A 14,257-nucleotide genomic window follows, 5' to 3' on the forward strand; every position below is an offset into this window, starting at 1 on the left:
AAAGCAAATCATTGCAATGAAGAATAGGAGAATCAGATAGTATTCTGTTTTCATCATAGTGGAATGGTAGTGAAACCTTAATACTATCTTAAGCTTTTCCATCTCACAATTATACAAAGCATTCATTCTCTTATGTAATGATGTATCAAATTGCGTATGCTGTATGTCATTCTGAACTTAAATGTTCTTGCCCTTGGCAAAATTTACAAGGCTTCTAGAATTTTTTTCCTTAACACAAATCTGATTATATTCTTCAACTCATTATTGCTGACAGTATGTCTTTCACCCACTGTTTTTACCTAGCCCTTGTTCAGTGTAGAGATAGTTGTTGCTGAGTAAAGCTCGGTGAGAAGCATCCAAGTTTCCATTTTTAACTGATTATCTCGTCATCTTTTCTACTTTTTCTGTTAAAGAATGTAGGTGGCCTTTTACACTCAAAACGTTTTCCCCATTAGGTCTCAATAGCTGGGCCCTCAAAGTAATAGATCAGCCCTTGTTTGCCCTAATTTGTTGTTCTCTGCTGGCAGGGCTTCAAGAAGGAACACTTTTGGCTAAATGTTGTTTATATTGCATGTCTTAACTGCCATGTGGCCAGTCTCTTTTTTTGTTGCTTGCTGCCAGAGAAAGATCTTTCCTGGCCTTTTGTTCAATAATTGAATCAGAGTTCATCATCCTGTTTTGAAGCTGGACCGGAGATTGTTTCATTGGTCCTGAAGTCCATGTAACAATAAAGAAAAAGATACAAAGGTTCTGAAAAAGGACTACTTAAAATCTCTATCAGAACTTAGATTAGATAAGTCCAATCAGTTACAGTATCCTTCCTTTCAAAGACTTTGGAGAAGGAAGTCTGTTCTAGGTTTCTCGGAATGTTTGGTGTACTTCATACAGCTGGATCAAAGTGATAGGTAGCAAAAGAAAATTTTCAAATAATAAGTGATTAAATTTTTTGTTTCCATTTAAAACCAGTGGAAAACCAAATAAAAGAATTCCTTTCCATTCCATTTTTTGATGCTCAGGTAAACATTATGATTATTGAAGATTTATAGTTTGCAGTCTATGGATAAAATTGCTCTTGACTGTGATTGGGAGGCTGTTGTTTGAAGATATGCCTTTTGCTTTTGTTGTGTAAATATATCAGTCAGGTGGATGTGCCCTTTTGGGGAAGGGTTATGCTAGATATTTGTTAAGTATGGCAAAGCTAAGATATTTACAAAGCCCTTTCTTCCTACACCCTTGTTGTTGGTACCTAGCTAGAAGTAGCAACATTGACATAACCATGCCTCATAGGCTATTGAAGAATCTGTATTTTTAACTGATGTTGATTCATTTGATTTTAGTTTCAAAGAACTTTCAATAATTGCAAGGTAATGTTTGGCCAATGGTGATCTTTCAGGTCACACACTAAGGACCTCTATTTGGCCTTTAATCTTGTTTATTTCCAGTTGATAAAAGGCATAATTCTCTGACTAACATTTGCTAGCAGAAGCAGGTAGTGGCAAGAGAGTTACACCATCAAAATAGCAGTTTGTCTGATACAGGTTATTTTGCTTAGGCAGAATACTTAACGCTGTGGTCATCTTTCTGCAGCAACAGTCTACTCACCATGTGGTATTACCCTTCTTAATCTTTTGATTTAGTGGTGTTTTGTTTCTAACGTGGGTCACTTTGACTGAATTGGTTTGGGGAATGCTTGTGTGTGTAATTGTGTCAATTTATCTTAAGGGTGAGTAATCTCTGGCATTGAGATGGTGACCTTTTTCAATTGGCTGAAGTGCGTTCAGGAGATGGTATGTGATTGCAGCCTGACAAGAACAGTTTTCTGTTATAATGATAGCTGTGCTATATGCAGTAGAAGCATCAGCTTGGAAGAACTGACAGTCTGCCAACAGGACCTCATTAATGGCTATAAATTACATAGCTATTTGTTGTCTGACTGTAGTAACTGTGTTCCCTAGTCACAGTCCAGGAGTGCTGCATCATTTACTTGTGGTCTAATTGCAAGTAGATTTTAATTACCCTTGCATAAGAACATAAGAATGACATTACATAAATATTTTCAGATCTATCAAAGCTTCCGATTAATATTGGGTTACTTGTCAGTTTAAGTAAGGCTGGATTGGTTGCAGCTGGTTTTTGGGAAGTTATTTGTTGTAACGCTCTTCCTACAAATAAACATTGTTTGCTTCAATTAGATGATTGCTAAAAGCAATTATAGTCTTTCTGATAGGTCTAAGATTTTTCGTTTTTTCTCTCAAATAGATGTGCACTTAGAATTAGAAGAACGACTAGCAAAATTCATGAGGACAGAGGAAGCTATTATATACTCATATGGATTTGCAACAATTGCCAGTGCTATTCCTGCATATTCAAAAAGAGGGGACATTGTGTTTGTGTAAGTATTGACAAATGCCAGATTAAAGAGTTTTCTTTTCAATTTTTCTTTTTCATTACTGTTAATCGTATTAAGCTAACCATTCAGAAAAAAATGCTGATTTTGATCAAGTATTTTGTGGTACAAAGCTCAAATATCTTTTCTTTGCCAAATACTCGAAATCAAATCAGTTACTGCTTTTATCATGAAAGAGCAGACTTGGACGGTCAGCTGGAAAAAAAAAAAAACAAACCCCAAACTTGTGCATGCAAGAACTAACAGAAGTCTAATACCTAGTTTTCTTCTGAAGAAACTGTACAGTCATATTTGTTTTTCTCCTGTTTACTGCTGGCTTTTCACATTTCTTGCAGGACAGTTGTTCCCTGCATGTGTATTTGCAGTGGATTAGCTGGATAAATTTTGGTGCATGTTAAAATAACACAAGAACAGCTATGCAGGGTCAAACTAAGGGTTCTGCAAGCCTGGTATCTGGTCCCTGAGGGTAACCAGTGACAGTTTGTCTAGGGAAGAGTAAAAAACCAGGAGAAACAATGTAACAATATTCAAAACTTCCTGAGCCAAAGAGAAGGGTTTGGATTTAGTAGTAGCTGATGGGTTTTTCTTAAACATTCCTATTCTTTTAGTACCTTTGTAAATCTTTAATAACCACAATGCTTCTATGACATGTAATTTCACAGTTTAGCTTGAACATTTTATGAAAAAATATGAACAAATACCTGTTTTGGATATAACGCCTACTTATTTCAGTTGATACATTTGATTTTTAGAGAGTGAACTGATGCATCTTCTCCACGGGGGGAGTGAGTGGCTACGTGGAGCTTAGCTGCCTGCTGGGGTTAAGTCACGACACACTGATACTTTTGTATTTGTCTGCCAAAATCTTTCTTCAGTGCTTTCTTTTCTAAGTGTAAGGCTTGCAGCTGATTTGACTTATTTTACAGAAATTCTTTCATAACTTTGATCCTAGTTTTTGGTCATCTTTGAACATTTTCTGGATCAGCTTTTTTGAGACGAATGGACCAGGATCATGCACGCTATTCAAGATGCCAGTGTATCCTGGATTTAGCTATCTTGTGCTGTTTCAGCTTCTCACTGACAAAAGATCTCGCTGTATTTCAAAGCAACTTGGTTGAAATTACTGTGTTTAGTATGTACAGAATGTTTGATTTAGTTGCCACTTTTAAAAGATTATTCGCCTTGGGCAGCTGTGAAATTGCATACCCTATCATGCTCAGAGGTTTGCTTTTCCAACACTTAAAAATGGCAGATAGTTCTTTGAACACTGAGATAGTAATTCCCAAAGGGTATTAAAAAGCAGATTTTGAATACTTGGAGGACTACTATAACTGTTACAGGCACATCTTTGTGCCTTTTTTCTAAGACCCAGAGCAAATGGAGTGAGAGATTTCTGGAATGATTACCATGGTATTGTACCTGGTCCATGGAATGCTGTGCTCAAATAGACTGCTGTCACATACAAACAAAACCACCAGTGTACACTTCAAGAAAAAACCTGTTGGCTTTTTTTTTTATTGGCTATCATCCATAGGAAAGTTGAGAAGCTTTGGAAATGAGTTTTCAAAATGTAAATAAAATATATGATGCTTTAATAAATCTGGTTTTAACTACACCTAAGTACAGATATCTGCTCAAAAGCAGGACAGTCCTAATAGCCAGCTTTCTTTGAATAATTTTTAAACCCAGTACAAACTTAGAAGGGTTTGCTGTGTTTACAGAGATGAAGCTGCCTGCTTTGCTATTCAGAAGGGATTACAAGCATCTCGTAGTAATATCAAGTTATTTAAGCATAATGATATGGCTGACCTTGAACGACTGTTGAAAGAACAAGAGACTGAAGATCAAAAGGTACCATTCCTTTGAAGAAATATTTGTACTCTTTTGTGCCACCTCCTCCACATGTTTTACTAGGTTGTGTAATTGAATGGATGCAATGCTTATAGGCAGTTATTTGGTTTTCATAAACCTCTATTGAGCAGTTAATGTTGCTTATGTAATTAAGATCGATTTTTTTTTTTTTTTTTTTTTAAAGAATATTTATTTACTTGCATTTGTCTGTGTAACCACTGGACTTGAGCTCACAGGCACTGGTAGTAGGGGAATATCTTTATAGGCAGATGACTGAAGTGTGAGGTTTTTTTTTTTTTAAATACTATCACAGAGTGCTTTTTTTGTCTCTTAGAAAGTTGTATAACTGCATTTTCTTAATAAATCATGCAAGTTAATTATCATTTCGAATGCCATACTGTACAATCAATACAAAAGCAGCTAATCCTAACCCTTTAATTTATATGATTTTTTTTTTTTCTTAGACTCTTCCCCTATCTTGCACTCAACTCTAAAGATGTTCTCTCACTTGAAAAATTTGGTCAGTTTGATGGCTTGCTTCTCATTCTGACAGTAATACAAAAGGGTGTCCAAAAGCAGCTACTAAAATCAAGATCAGCAAGTACAGATAACCTGGTTAAATGATTTTTAAAAGAATTAGGTGAATATGTGCCTTGTTCACAGAATGCTGGAAAGTTACAGACAATTGGAAGAAAGCTGAATTTGTGCTAACACATAGAAAAAGTAAAGTAGATAAACTGCATAATTATAAGCCAATCAGCTTAACATCAGTCTAAATCAGTCAAGGATCTGATTAATAGCAAATTTATAGACAACGTACTAGTTAACATGTCTTCATGGAGAATACGTTTTGTTAGATAATCTTTACATGAGTTTTTAGATGTGGTTGACAGACTAGTGCAATTTGTGTAAAATATTTGGGTTGTTCCAGCAGAGTGCTTTGATTTAGCTACATGGTTAAAGTTTCTTAATGTAATTAGTGGAATGTGAACATAAAGTTGGTGGCCAAGATCTTAATATAGACCATGTGTGTATAACTAAGACACGCTGACTAGGAAGGGGTAGATCTTGCCACTAGAATTGGTCCAACTTGTGGAGTGGACTGTGCCTGGTTTTGGTGCCTACCACTCAGAAAAGCTGAATACATGTTCTCCGAATCTTTTTACAAGAACTGAAAATAGTACGAAGCATGACTTAATATGTTTGATCAGAAGGTATCAGTAAGGTTTAAAGTAAATAACAGGGGAATGGCATTTTAAAACAACAGAACTCAAATCATACCACTGAAGTTTAAACAGAAACCAGTGCAGGATATCCTTACAATCTATATTGTCCAGAGATCCGACAAGGAAATTGTAACTTGAATGTTATGAATACTTTTGGGTTGTGTTTTATGAAGACACTACTTGTGAGAGGTTTGTGCTACATTGAGAATCCTAGTGCACAAACCACTTGTTGAAAAGCCTTCTAAATGCTCAGACTAATGATTAATATAATAGAGACCAAGATTTGTAGTATTTGTTCTGTAGTTGTATTGTTTGTATTTTATTCATAAAGTTCAAATGGATTGGTTATGATTTCTTGCAAAACATAAATCTTGCATAAGAGTTAAAAGCTTTAAAATTATTACAAAACAAAGAAAAACTAGTCCAATGAGGCATTTCAACTTTTATTACAAATGATAAATACTAAGTTTAAACTAAAGTGAAAGCTTACTTGAAAAAGAGACATTATCTTCCTTCCCTTCCCATTACTGTCCTTCCCTATCAAAATATCTTCAAAGCTTTGCTTGTTAGTAACAGTTGACATGAACTGAAACCATATCTTTCTCTGAAGAATCCTCGCAAGGCCCGTGTAACTCGAAGGTTTATTGTAGTGGAAGGATTGTATATGAACACAGGAGATGTTTGCCCTCTTCCAGAATTGGTAAGTGGTTTGAGTTTGCCTTTTAAACTCCGCATATGAAAACATGCGGCTAATGAAATAGTAGTATCATATAGGTAAGCCTACACAGAAAAACTCTGCATGCTGTTTTTTTGTTTAGTTTCTTGCTTTCTCAAATGTTCATGAAATGGTGATCCCAAATTTTACTTTGTTTTGAAACTTCTGATCAGGATTAGGATTCTGAAGCTAAACGCAATGAGACTTGCAAATGAATATCTGATTATGGTCTTAGTTTTCAACCTGTAAAATATACTGTATTTTCAGCTATGGTGTATGATACTAAATTGTTAAACTAAATTATATATAATACAAAAAAAAGAATTTTTAAAGAAACTGTCACACAGCTGTCGTAAACAGTGACTCCAAGGAAAACACTTGCTATTCAGCATAAATTGGCTTTTTGTGCAGGCTGTATTCTAGTAGATAACGGAAGAAATGCTGTGAAAATGCATCATCTCGAAAGTACTTGATAGCCTATTTAAAAAAAAATAAATTTTTTTTTGGTACATGAACATTTATGAGATTTACTCTAGTTTTACATGGTGGAAGAATTTTGAAGGCTTTTAAAATGTCATAACGACAGAATACAACTCTAGAGCTGACATTTTTGCAGTATTCAGGATACTGTACTTGTCTGTCTTTACCTTATCTCCCCCACCCATCTTGTTACCAAATTCTGATGGGCTTGACTTTTATTTTATATCATTTGCTCTGTTTTAGATAAAATTGAAGTATAAATACAAAGTTAGAATATTTTTGGAGGAGAGCCTTTCCTTTGGAGTCCTTGGAGAACATGGGAGAGGAATTACTGAACACTTTGGAATAAATGTAAGTGCCTTTTTTGTGAGCTTTGTTGTGAACAAGAGACTTGTACAGAAGCAAATGCACAATTGATTTCTTATACCTGTGGCATTAACAATGTTCAGTACTGTACGGTAGAAATTTAAGCATACTTTATCAGTCTTAAAGTGTTCGGGTCTTGGCAGTTTTCTTTCACAAGCTTACTTGAAATAATTTTATTTATCTTTAGTGAGGAAGGTAACAAAAGAATTTTTACAATGCGTGATTTTTTCCTTTTTTTGGACACTTGGTGAGATGATGATTGCAGTATTTTCCAGCCACAAACATTTAAGTGTCATGTTTACACAGAAATACTTGGGGGTTAGGGGTGAGTCAGAAAAATCTCAGTGTATAGCCAGCCTGCTTTGCTCTATTGCCTTTTGCTCCAGCGGGGAAAAATAGGTCATCTGATGGTCATTTCAAAGACGTTGTTGTACTACTTTACTGGCAGCTTAAGTCACGCTGTCTTTTCAAGAGTCTTTTGTGGTGTTTATTCAGCTGAGGAGTACTTTGGAAATCCAAAATGGTATCCTTGTGGTTGTTTGCTACCACAGCCACCTGAGCTGGGGAAGAAAGAAGTGCTCTTTTGGTTGCCAGTGTCTTAGTGTGGAGCATCCCTCACTACATGCTGACAGTGTCTAGTTCACCTTGGAAGTGACATATCAAATTCTGAGAATTCATTCTGTCTTCCCCTATGTCCTGTTGTTTTTACTGTAAGTGTCTTAATTACAAATGTGGAAAAGAGAAAAAGAATGTTAAAAAGCTTTAGAAAAGGAAACAAACAGAGCTACTGTGAAGCTTGCCAAGTACCAAGTGATTAATTGGCTTCTATGTTAAATTAATTTACAAACATAATCTTTCAGTTTTGTCTGCTTAGAATGGGAATTTGTAGCAATGGTCATCAGTGTATATTACAGAGCCAGACAAAAAACGTATTTCCAACTAACAAGTGAAATAAGACAATTGTGTCTCTAAGGTTCAGACTCAATTTTAACTAGGCTTGTGCTCAATCAATCACATTCTAACTCCTGCTGACTGCAGTGGGACTAATTACATTCTTAAAGGACACTGTCACACTGAGTGCTCTGAGGAATTGTCACCAGTATCTATATAATTAGTTTTTTCCATTTGTATTCTTCACATTGCAATGCCTGGAAAGGAGTGATCCTGCGTATATTATCTACAGATCCATAAATCTCAATTTCTAAAGTCCTTTTGTATTGCTTAGAATTGTTATTTCAATTGTAGCTTCATTTTAGTATGTGATAGTTTGGTGGATCTTCTCTAGTATTCATGATAATATGAAACGAGATATGTCATTAATAGATTTATCTTATAAATAGTCTTGATGTAATCAAAAGCATCTCTTAACTTGTTAATTTAACTGGCAGATTGATGATATAGATCTTATTAGTGCAAACATGGAAAATTCACTGGCTTCTATTGGAGGATTTTGCTGTGGAAGATCTTTTATTATTGACCATCAGGTAAGTCAGGTCTCATTTTTATATGGTGTGGCAGGATTAGTTACTTAGAAACGAGAGTTAGTTACTAAAATCTATTTGCAAGGAATGTTATGATATAAATTATTATGCAACATTTGATTCTATACAGAAACTGTCTGGTTCTATGAAATTTTGTAGATGAATTGGAGATGTACTGTTAAATCCTTCCATGAACCTCTAAGTGTGGAGGAGAGGTTGTTTTGTTTAAATGTATGTGAACTAACTTTTAAAACATTGTCTATACTGCTATAAGCAAAAAAGTGAATTTTTTTTCTTTTTCCCTCACAGCGATTGTCTGGTCAAGGCTATTGCTTTTCTGCATCCCTGCCTCCTTTGTTAGCTGCTGCTGCTATTGAGGCTCTGAATATTATGGAAGATAATCCAGGTACTTAATTCAGGAAAATCTTATTCTTCAGTCTTTCTTCACTCCAAACTAATAACTCATACTTCTCCCTACTTTGATTCCTCACTCTTTTACTCTTTTAAGTCCTCTCTCTTTTTCAGCTAATTAGTTTTACATGCATGATTGTCTCTTGGTATAATTTCCTATCCTGCTTTTCTTCTTCAGTGTTTCGTCCCCTTTCCTTCTTCCAGTTGAAAGTGAGCAACTTAGTTGAGGCTAGGAGGGACAGAGATGGTTTTCACTAAGCAAATAAGAAATTATTATTCTGCTTTATAGACTAGAAATATGCTTTTTCCTTGAAAACAAATTCCTTCAAGACAAATGGAGGAAGGGAAGGTTAAAGAGAAACAATGGAATGTATTTCCTCAGGATGGAACAACCGTTTCCTTTCCACTTGCACTACATAATTATTTTTTTTTCTTCTTCAAGTAAGCATCCAGGCAAGAATCTTGGGAATGATCATGGTAAAAATACCTGCAGTTTTGGCAGGACTAAGTACAGAGTGTTTGGATAAAGTTGGCAGGCAGGAGTTTCTGTTCTAGGAGTCAGAGAATTGCCCTTGTTGCTAGAACCTAAGAAAGATTTTTTTTTTTTTTTTGAGGGTGGTGGAGGGGTTGAGAGACACATGAGAAGGATAAAATTGGCCAAATCTGTATGTATTTGTTTTTAACCTACATTAGTGCCAACGGATTGGAGGACATCTGCAGAGAGATACAGTATTTAATTTGTCACAAATAAATAAAAACTACTGGGTAGCCCATGCCTAGTCCTCAGAACTTAAAAAAAAGCCAGAAAAAATTAAGAGTAAGTTACGGGACTGTTAGCTGTAGTGGAGGGTCAACCTTTACTGAGGAGAAGAACCAAGGTTTGCAGATCCAGGAGTCAAAGTTTCCTGTTTAAGAATCTGCAGTGAGCTGGTGAAAGGATCAAGGAGCAGAGTCTGCATGGCTGTAGATATTTTATAGATAGCAATATGTTCGACCTGTCATTTCAATCCCATTACCAAGTGTTTGTGTCATCCTTTCCATATGATCATGAACTGATGCAGCTGGAGTAATGAGATAAAGGGAAGTAATGCATTTGTCAGATCTTGAAAGCCTGTCATTTCCTGGCAGAAATGGGAATCAGGAACATTATGAAGAGTAGTGAAAAGTCTTAGTACTTCAATACATATGTATATCTTCGTTTTCCTTCCAAATGCTTTTTTTGAAATCTTAAGACATACAGAAATGTGGAGTAGAAACAGGATATCTAAGCCTTTTCCTTTTTCTGTTTTTTATTTCTTTTCTTTTTTTTTTTTTCTTTTTGCGTGTGCAGACATTTTTCAGACTCTTCGGGCTAAATGCGAACGAATTCACAAAGCTTTACAGGGGTAAGTGTTTTGGAGGATTTTTTTGGCTATTGTTAATTTGACCATGCCTTTATAATGCCAACTTTAAAGAACTCTCCTTGCCCAGATCTGTTTCTGGTTTTACAGATACTTAGACTGGGATGTGTACACTAAATTATGTTTGTATTAAAGGAAGAAAGTCATCCTTTTCCAACCGTCTCTGTTATGCTACTAAAAAGAGTCCAAGTTTTTAAAATCCGTTTACAGGTATTGAAATGAGATTACACCTTAATGCTAGTGAGGGTGTTTACAAGCCCTTACACACTTAAGTCTTCAGGAGAGTGTGGTAGCTTTCAGCGGTACGAAGTGTTGATAAGCATTTTGAAAATAATGTCTAAGTAAAAGCATTTGGTGTATAGCTTAGCAGATACTCTTTCAGGCAACTCAGTGTACCTTGCAATCATTTTTAATATAATACTGTTCTTATATACAAGATTTGAATGTTAAATCGTAGAAGAAATATTCATTGTTCTAGAGTCACATAGAAAATTGCTAGAATTTATCTGGAAAATCAGGATTCTGTTTAAAGTTTCCTAACACTATCCTGTTTTAAAAGATGGCTATACTGAGTAATTGCTTTTTTCCCTGACAGGTTTTGATACTAAAAAATACAGAAATTACTGTGACTATTCATCAACTGTTTAATATGCAGAATAATTATGTTAGCTGGTATTTTACAATTTATATCCTTCAACAGTTTTCTGTTACATTTTAAAGAAATGAATAACATTTAAACACACACAAAATCTATAAAGCGTGATTGATTATACCAGCTGATTTTTCTGTAGTATTAGTTACTTAGTTATTCAGTGAGTTGCTTATTATTTCAAATAAGCAGTTTCCTGCTTACCTGATGTTTTATGTTAGAACTTTAGCTACATTCAACTTCTTTGGAGTAATCCTACCATCACATAATCCTTGTCTCCTTTGGCTGTGTTCTGTTTCAATACAGGTTTAAAATGCATAGGTTTTCAGGTCAAAGATACACAGATGCTTCTATGCTTGAAATTAAAATTTTAGAGTAACTTGAAAACTGTTAGCATCTCTTCTTTGCTAGTTATAGAATGTTATGATTGAGCTAAAAGGAGATTAACTGTAATATTCTTCTCTACCTGTTGTTTTTAGGTGATCATTACAAATATGTTTAAAATACAGGGGAAAAAAAAAAGTAAGGAAAAATTATCAACCTTTTACTTGTCAATATTTACTGCAAAACAGAAGCAAATAAGCCATGGCTGGTACTTTTCCATCCTGTGACTGATTCCACTTTTTCACATAAATTCAGTTATTAGTATAGTCACAAATCAACAAGTAGTGTCTGTAATAGGACTTTTGTATTTTTTGCCATATGGAAAACTGTGTGGTAATATAGAGGTCCAAAAAATTGCAAAGGGAATAGTTCTTCTAGGTCAAACTGAGAAAGAACTTGAAAGATTTACCAACACCAGGGAACTGGGCAGCCCTGTAGCAGGAAAACTATCCTAGCAATTGCATAAAGCAGTTATCAGAGAGAAGATTTGAACTAATATTTGCAGGGTCCAGTCTGTTTTTCTTTAATTGATAACCACACTAGAAAAAGTGTGTGATGGTTCAAAGAGGAGGCAAAGTTTTCAGAAAAAGATTTTGTTAATGCTGTGATGTTAAATGCACTCATTTTCCCTGCCTAACCATGGCTGCTGCTTGACTCCAATTCTTGGTGCTCTCACTGTGACAGAGTGGAACTAACTGTTGGTTTAAAAGAGAGTGTAAAATGGTGGTAGAACTGTACACAAAGAAGGTGGGAAAGAATATACGGCTTTTCTCCTTTCTCATAATAGAACAAATACAGTGAGAGGAACAAATTAAAAGTAAAGGAAATCTTTCTTTTAGCCAAAGTGTAACTACCCCGTGAAATTTAGGACTTGATATCTAAGGACCAGTGCATGATTAGAGTTCTACAAAAATGTTGGTCTTTATATGGACTATGGTGAGGGAAGAAACTGTAGTATTGTAAGCTAGAGGAATGACTGATGTTTATTCCTGTTTTGGGTACAAGCCAAGTGCCAGTTTGTGGAAGAAATGGAAGAATTCTTCTGAATCCTGCATAGAACTACTTTCTTATTGTCTATGGCAATTTATAAAGCATAAGAAAATGCAGTAAGTGGTGGGATGGTTAACAGAAATAAGGAATATTCTTAACTTTCCTAACAACCTTAGATAAAGTAGATTTCTGTCTTGTATTTAAGAATATCTAAGTGTCTTAGTAAATAAATAGAAATGAAGAAGCTCTGTTGCAGGGCAACAGGATGGACGGGACAGAATATTGTGGCTTTTAAAAAAGCATGACAGTAGTAGATGGTATCCTTTAAATAGTTAATTACTTACTGCATATCCTACACCTGGCTGAGAATTTTCCAATGAAGCAAGTTTTCACTGGGGAAAAGCAGATTTATTTTTAAAGATTTTTCCGTCCAGAGAAACTTGACATTTTTTCAGTGAGACCTCATTCTAGTTTTCTGTTAGCAAAACCGATGGAAATGTTTATGGCGTTCAGGGCAGCCCAGCTACACAGGGTTCCCTACCACCAAGAGCCTGGTCCTGCCACTCAGTTCTGCAGCCCAGCCTTGTAGCTGGGGCGTGGAGAGCTGTGAAGAGAGAGCTCCCCGAGGCTACATCCATACTGGTACATTAATGTCAGGAAGCATTCCTGGGCACTGGATCTTGATTGTCTAGTCTGTCAAATTGTTGAAGTGATCTGTGGCATGGGTTTGGCCCAGGCCAAGCAGCGCTTTTTGAAAGGACTCCTGGATACAGTTCAAGAGTTGGCGTGAGCCAGAAGCTGTTCCCAGTGGTCAGTTTGGATGTGGCCACCCCAATGCGGAGACTCAGATTTTAAAAGTATGGATGTGAGTCATTCCATACCCATTCACCACAGGGCCAGAAAACAGTCCAAGGCATGTTTAATTTACTAATATAGAACTAGCCTTAAAAGGAGCGTTGGAGTTCAGGAGGCTAGTTTTGTTCCTTTGTTACTTCAAAATCAGATCTTTCAGACTTCTTTCTTTTTTTTGTGTGTGGAAGTTGTATGGTTTTGTTTGAAAATTAAACTTTTCCAGCATTTCTTAGGAAAGTGAATTCTGATTTCAGGAAAGTCACAGTGTGCATGCATTGGATTCTCAAATATTTGTTGAATCTTAATTTGGCAGAGGCTCTGAAAAACATAGTTAATACTTTACATGAAAGTGGAAGTATTGCCATCAGAAGACCTCAGGTTAAACTCCTGGGTTTCTTCAAATGGTTGGGTAAGATGAGTTATGTAGTTCAGTTTACTACAGCTGTGACTGACAGAAAAAGTTTTAAGACTAAAATTAAGTTTGAAACTTGTAAGCAGCCTCTGTGAGTAAGTGTATAGCAAATACAAAGCATGTTGTTCAGGCAAAGACTCAGTTTGAATGGAAGTGATACAAAGCTTGCTTCCTACTCATTTTTTCTCGTTTACACTTTGGAGGGAGCAGTTTATGATTATTTATTTCAGCTGAAGAATTATGCCTATTTTATAATTAGAAGCTAATACTGTGTCTCTCTAAACAAAACCTAATTGTTTTAGTAGCTTGCCTTAAACTCTGTTCTCCAGCAAATAGATAAAAATTACAGCGCAACTTGTCTGACTTCTGCTGCCATCTCCCTACTTGTAGAACGCTACTTCTTAGAAGTCAGGTCACTCCTAGGAAACATAGCTAAGAACAGATATGTTATACAGCTATACTGTGTATTGTCTTTCTACCTTGTAGCTGGACCTCGAACTGCTTGTCCTTTATGTTACCAAATGTTGTATCCCTGATCCCTAGATATGAGTGCAGTAGTGAGACAAACGCAGTGTGTGTGCTTGTGTATTAAAGAAATCGCCTGTGTTTGGTTAGTTAGCAAGTGTATGTTAG

The 14,257-nt window shown here is 35.7% G+C and overlaps 1 protein-coding gene across 5 annotated transcripts in view; it reads left to right on the top strand.

The window, feature by feature from the left end:
- Positions 1-14,257, top strand: part of SPTLC1 (serine palmitoyltransferase long chain base subunit 1) — a 58,997-nt gene that overhangs the window by 18,019 nt on the left and 26,721 nt on the right. For 4 of the 5 annotated variants that reach the window (XR_008233442.1, XR_008233441.1, XR_008233443.1 and 1 more), the window contains exons 6-12: positions 2,260-2,392; positions 4,129-4,258; positions 6,095-6,184; positions 6,923-7,030; positions 8,434-8,529; positions 8,836-8,932; positions 10,268-10,322. Coding sequence is in view for 2 of the 5 variants with exons in the window: in XM_052776485.1 (XP_052632445.1) it covers positions 2,260-2,392; positions 4,129-4,258; positions 6,095-6,184; positions 6,923-7,030; positions 8,434-8,529; positions 8,836-8,932; positions 10,268-10,322 (709 nt within the window). In the remaining 3 variants the exon portion in view is untranslated. The other variant, XM_052776487.1, reaches the window with a different exon arrangement.

This window comes from Harpia harpyja, chromosome Z (genome assembly GCF_026419915.1).
Source record: "Harpia harpyja isolate bHarHar1 chromosome Z, bHarHar1 primary haplotype, whole genome shotgun sequence".
Taxonomy (NCBI): domain Eukaryota; kingdom Metazoa; phylum Chordata; class Aves; order Accipitriformes; family Accipitridae; genus Harpia; species Harpia harpyja.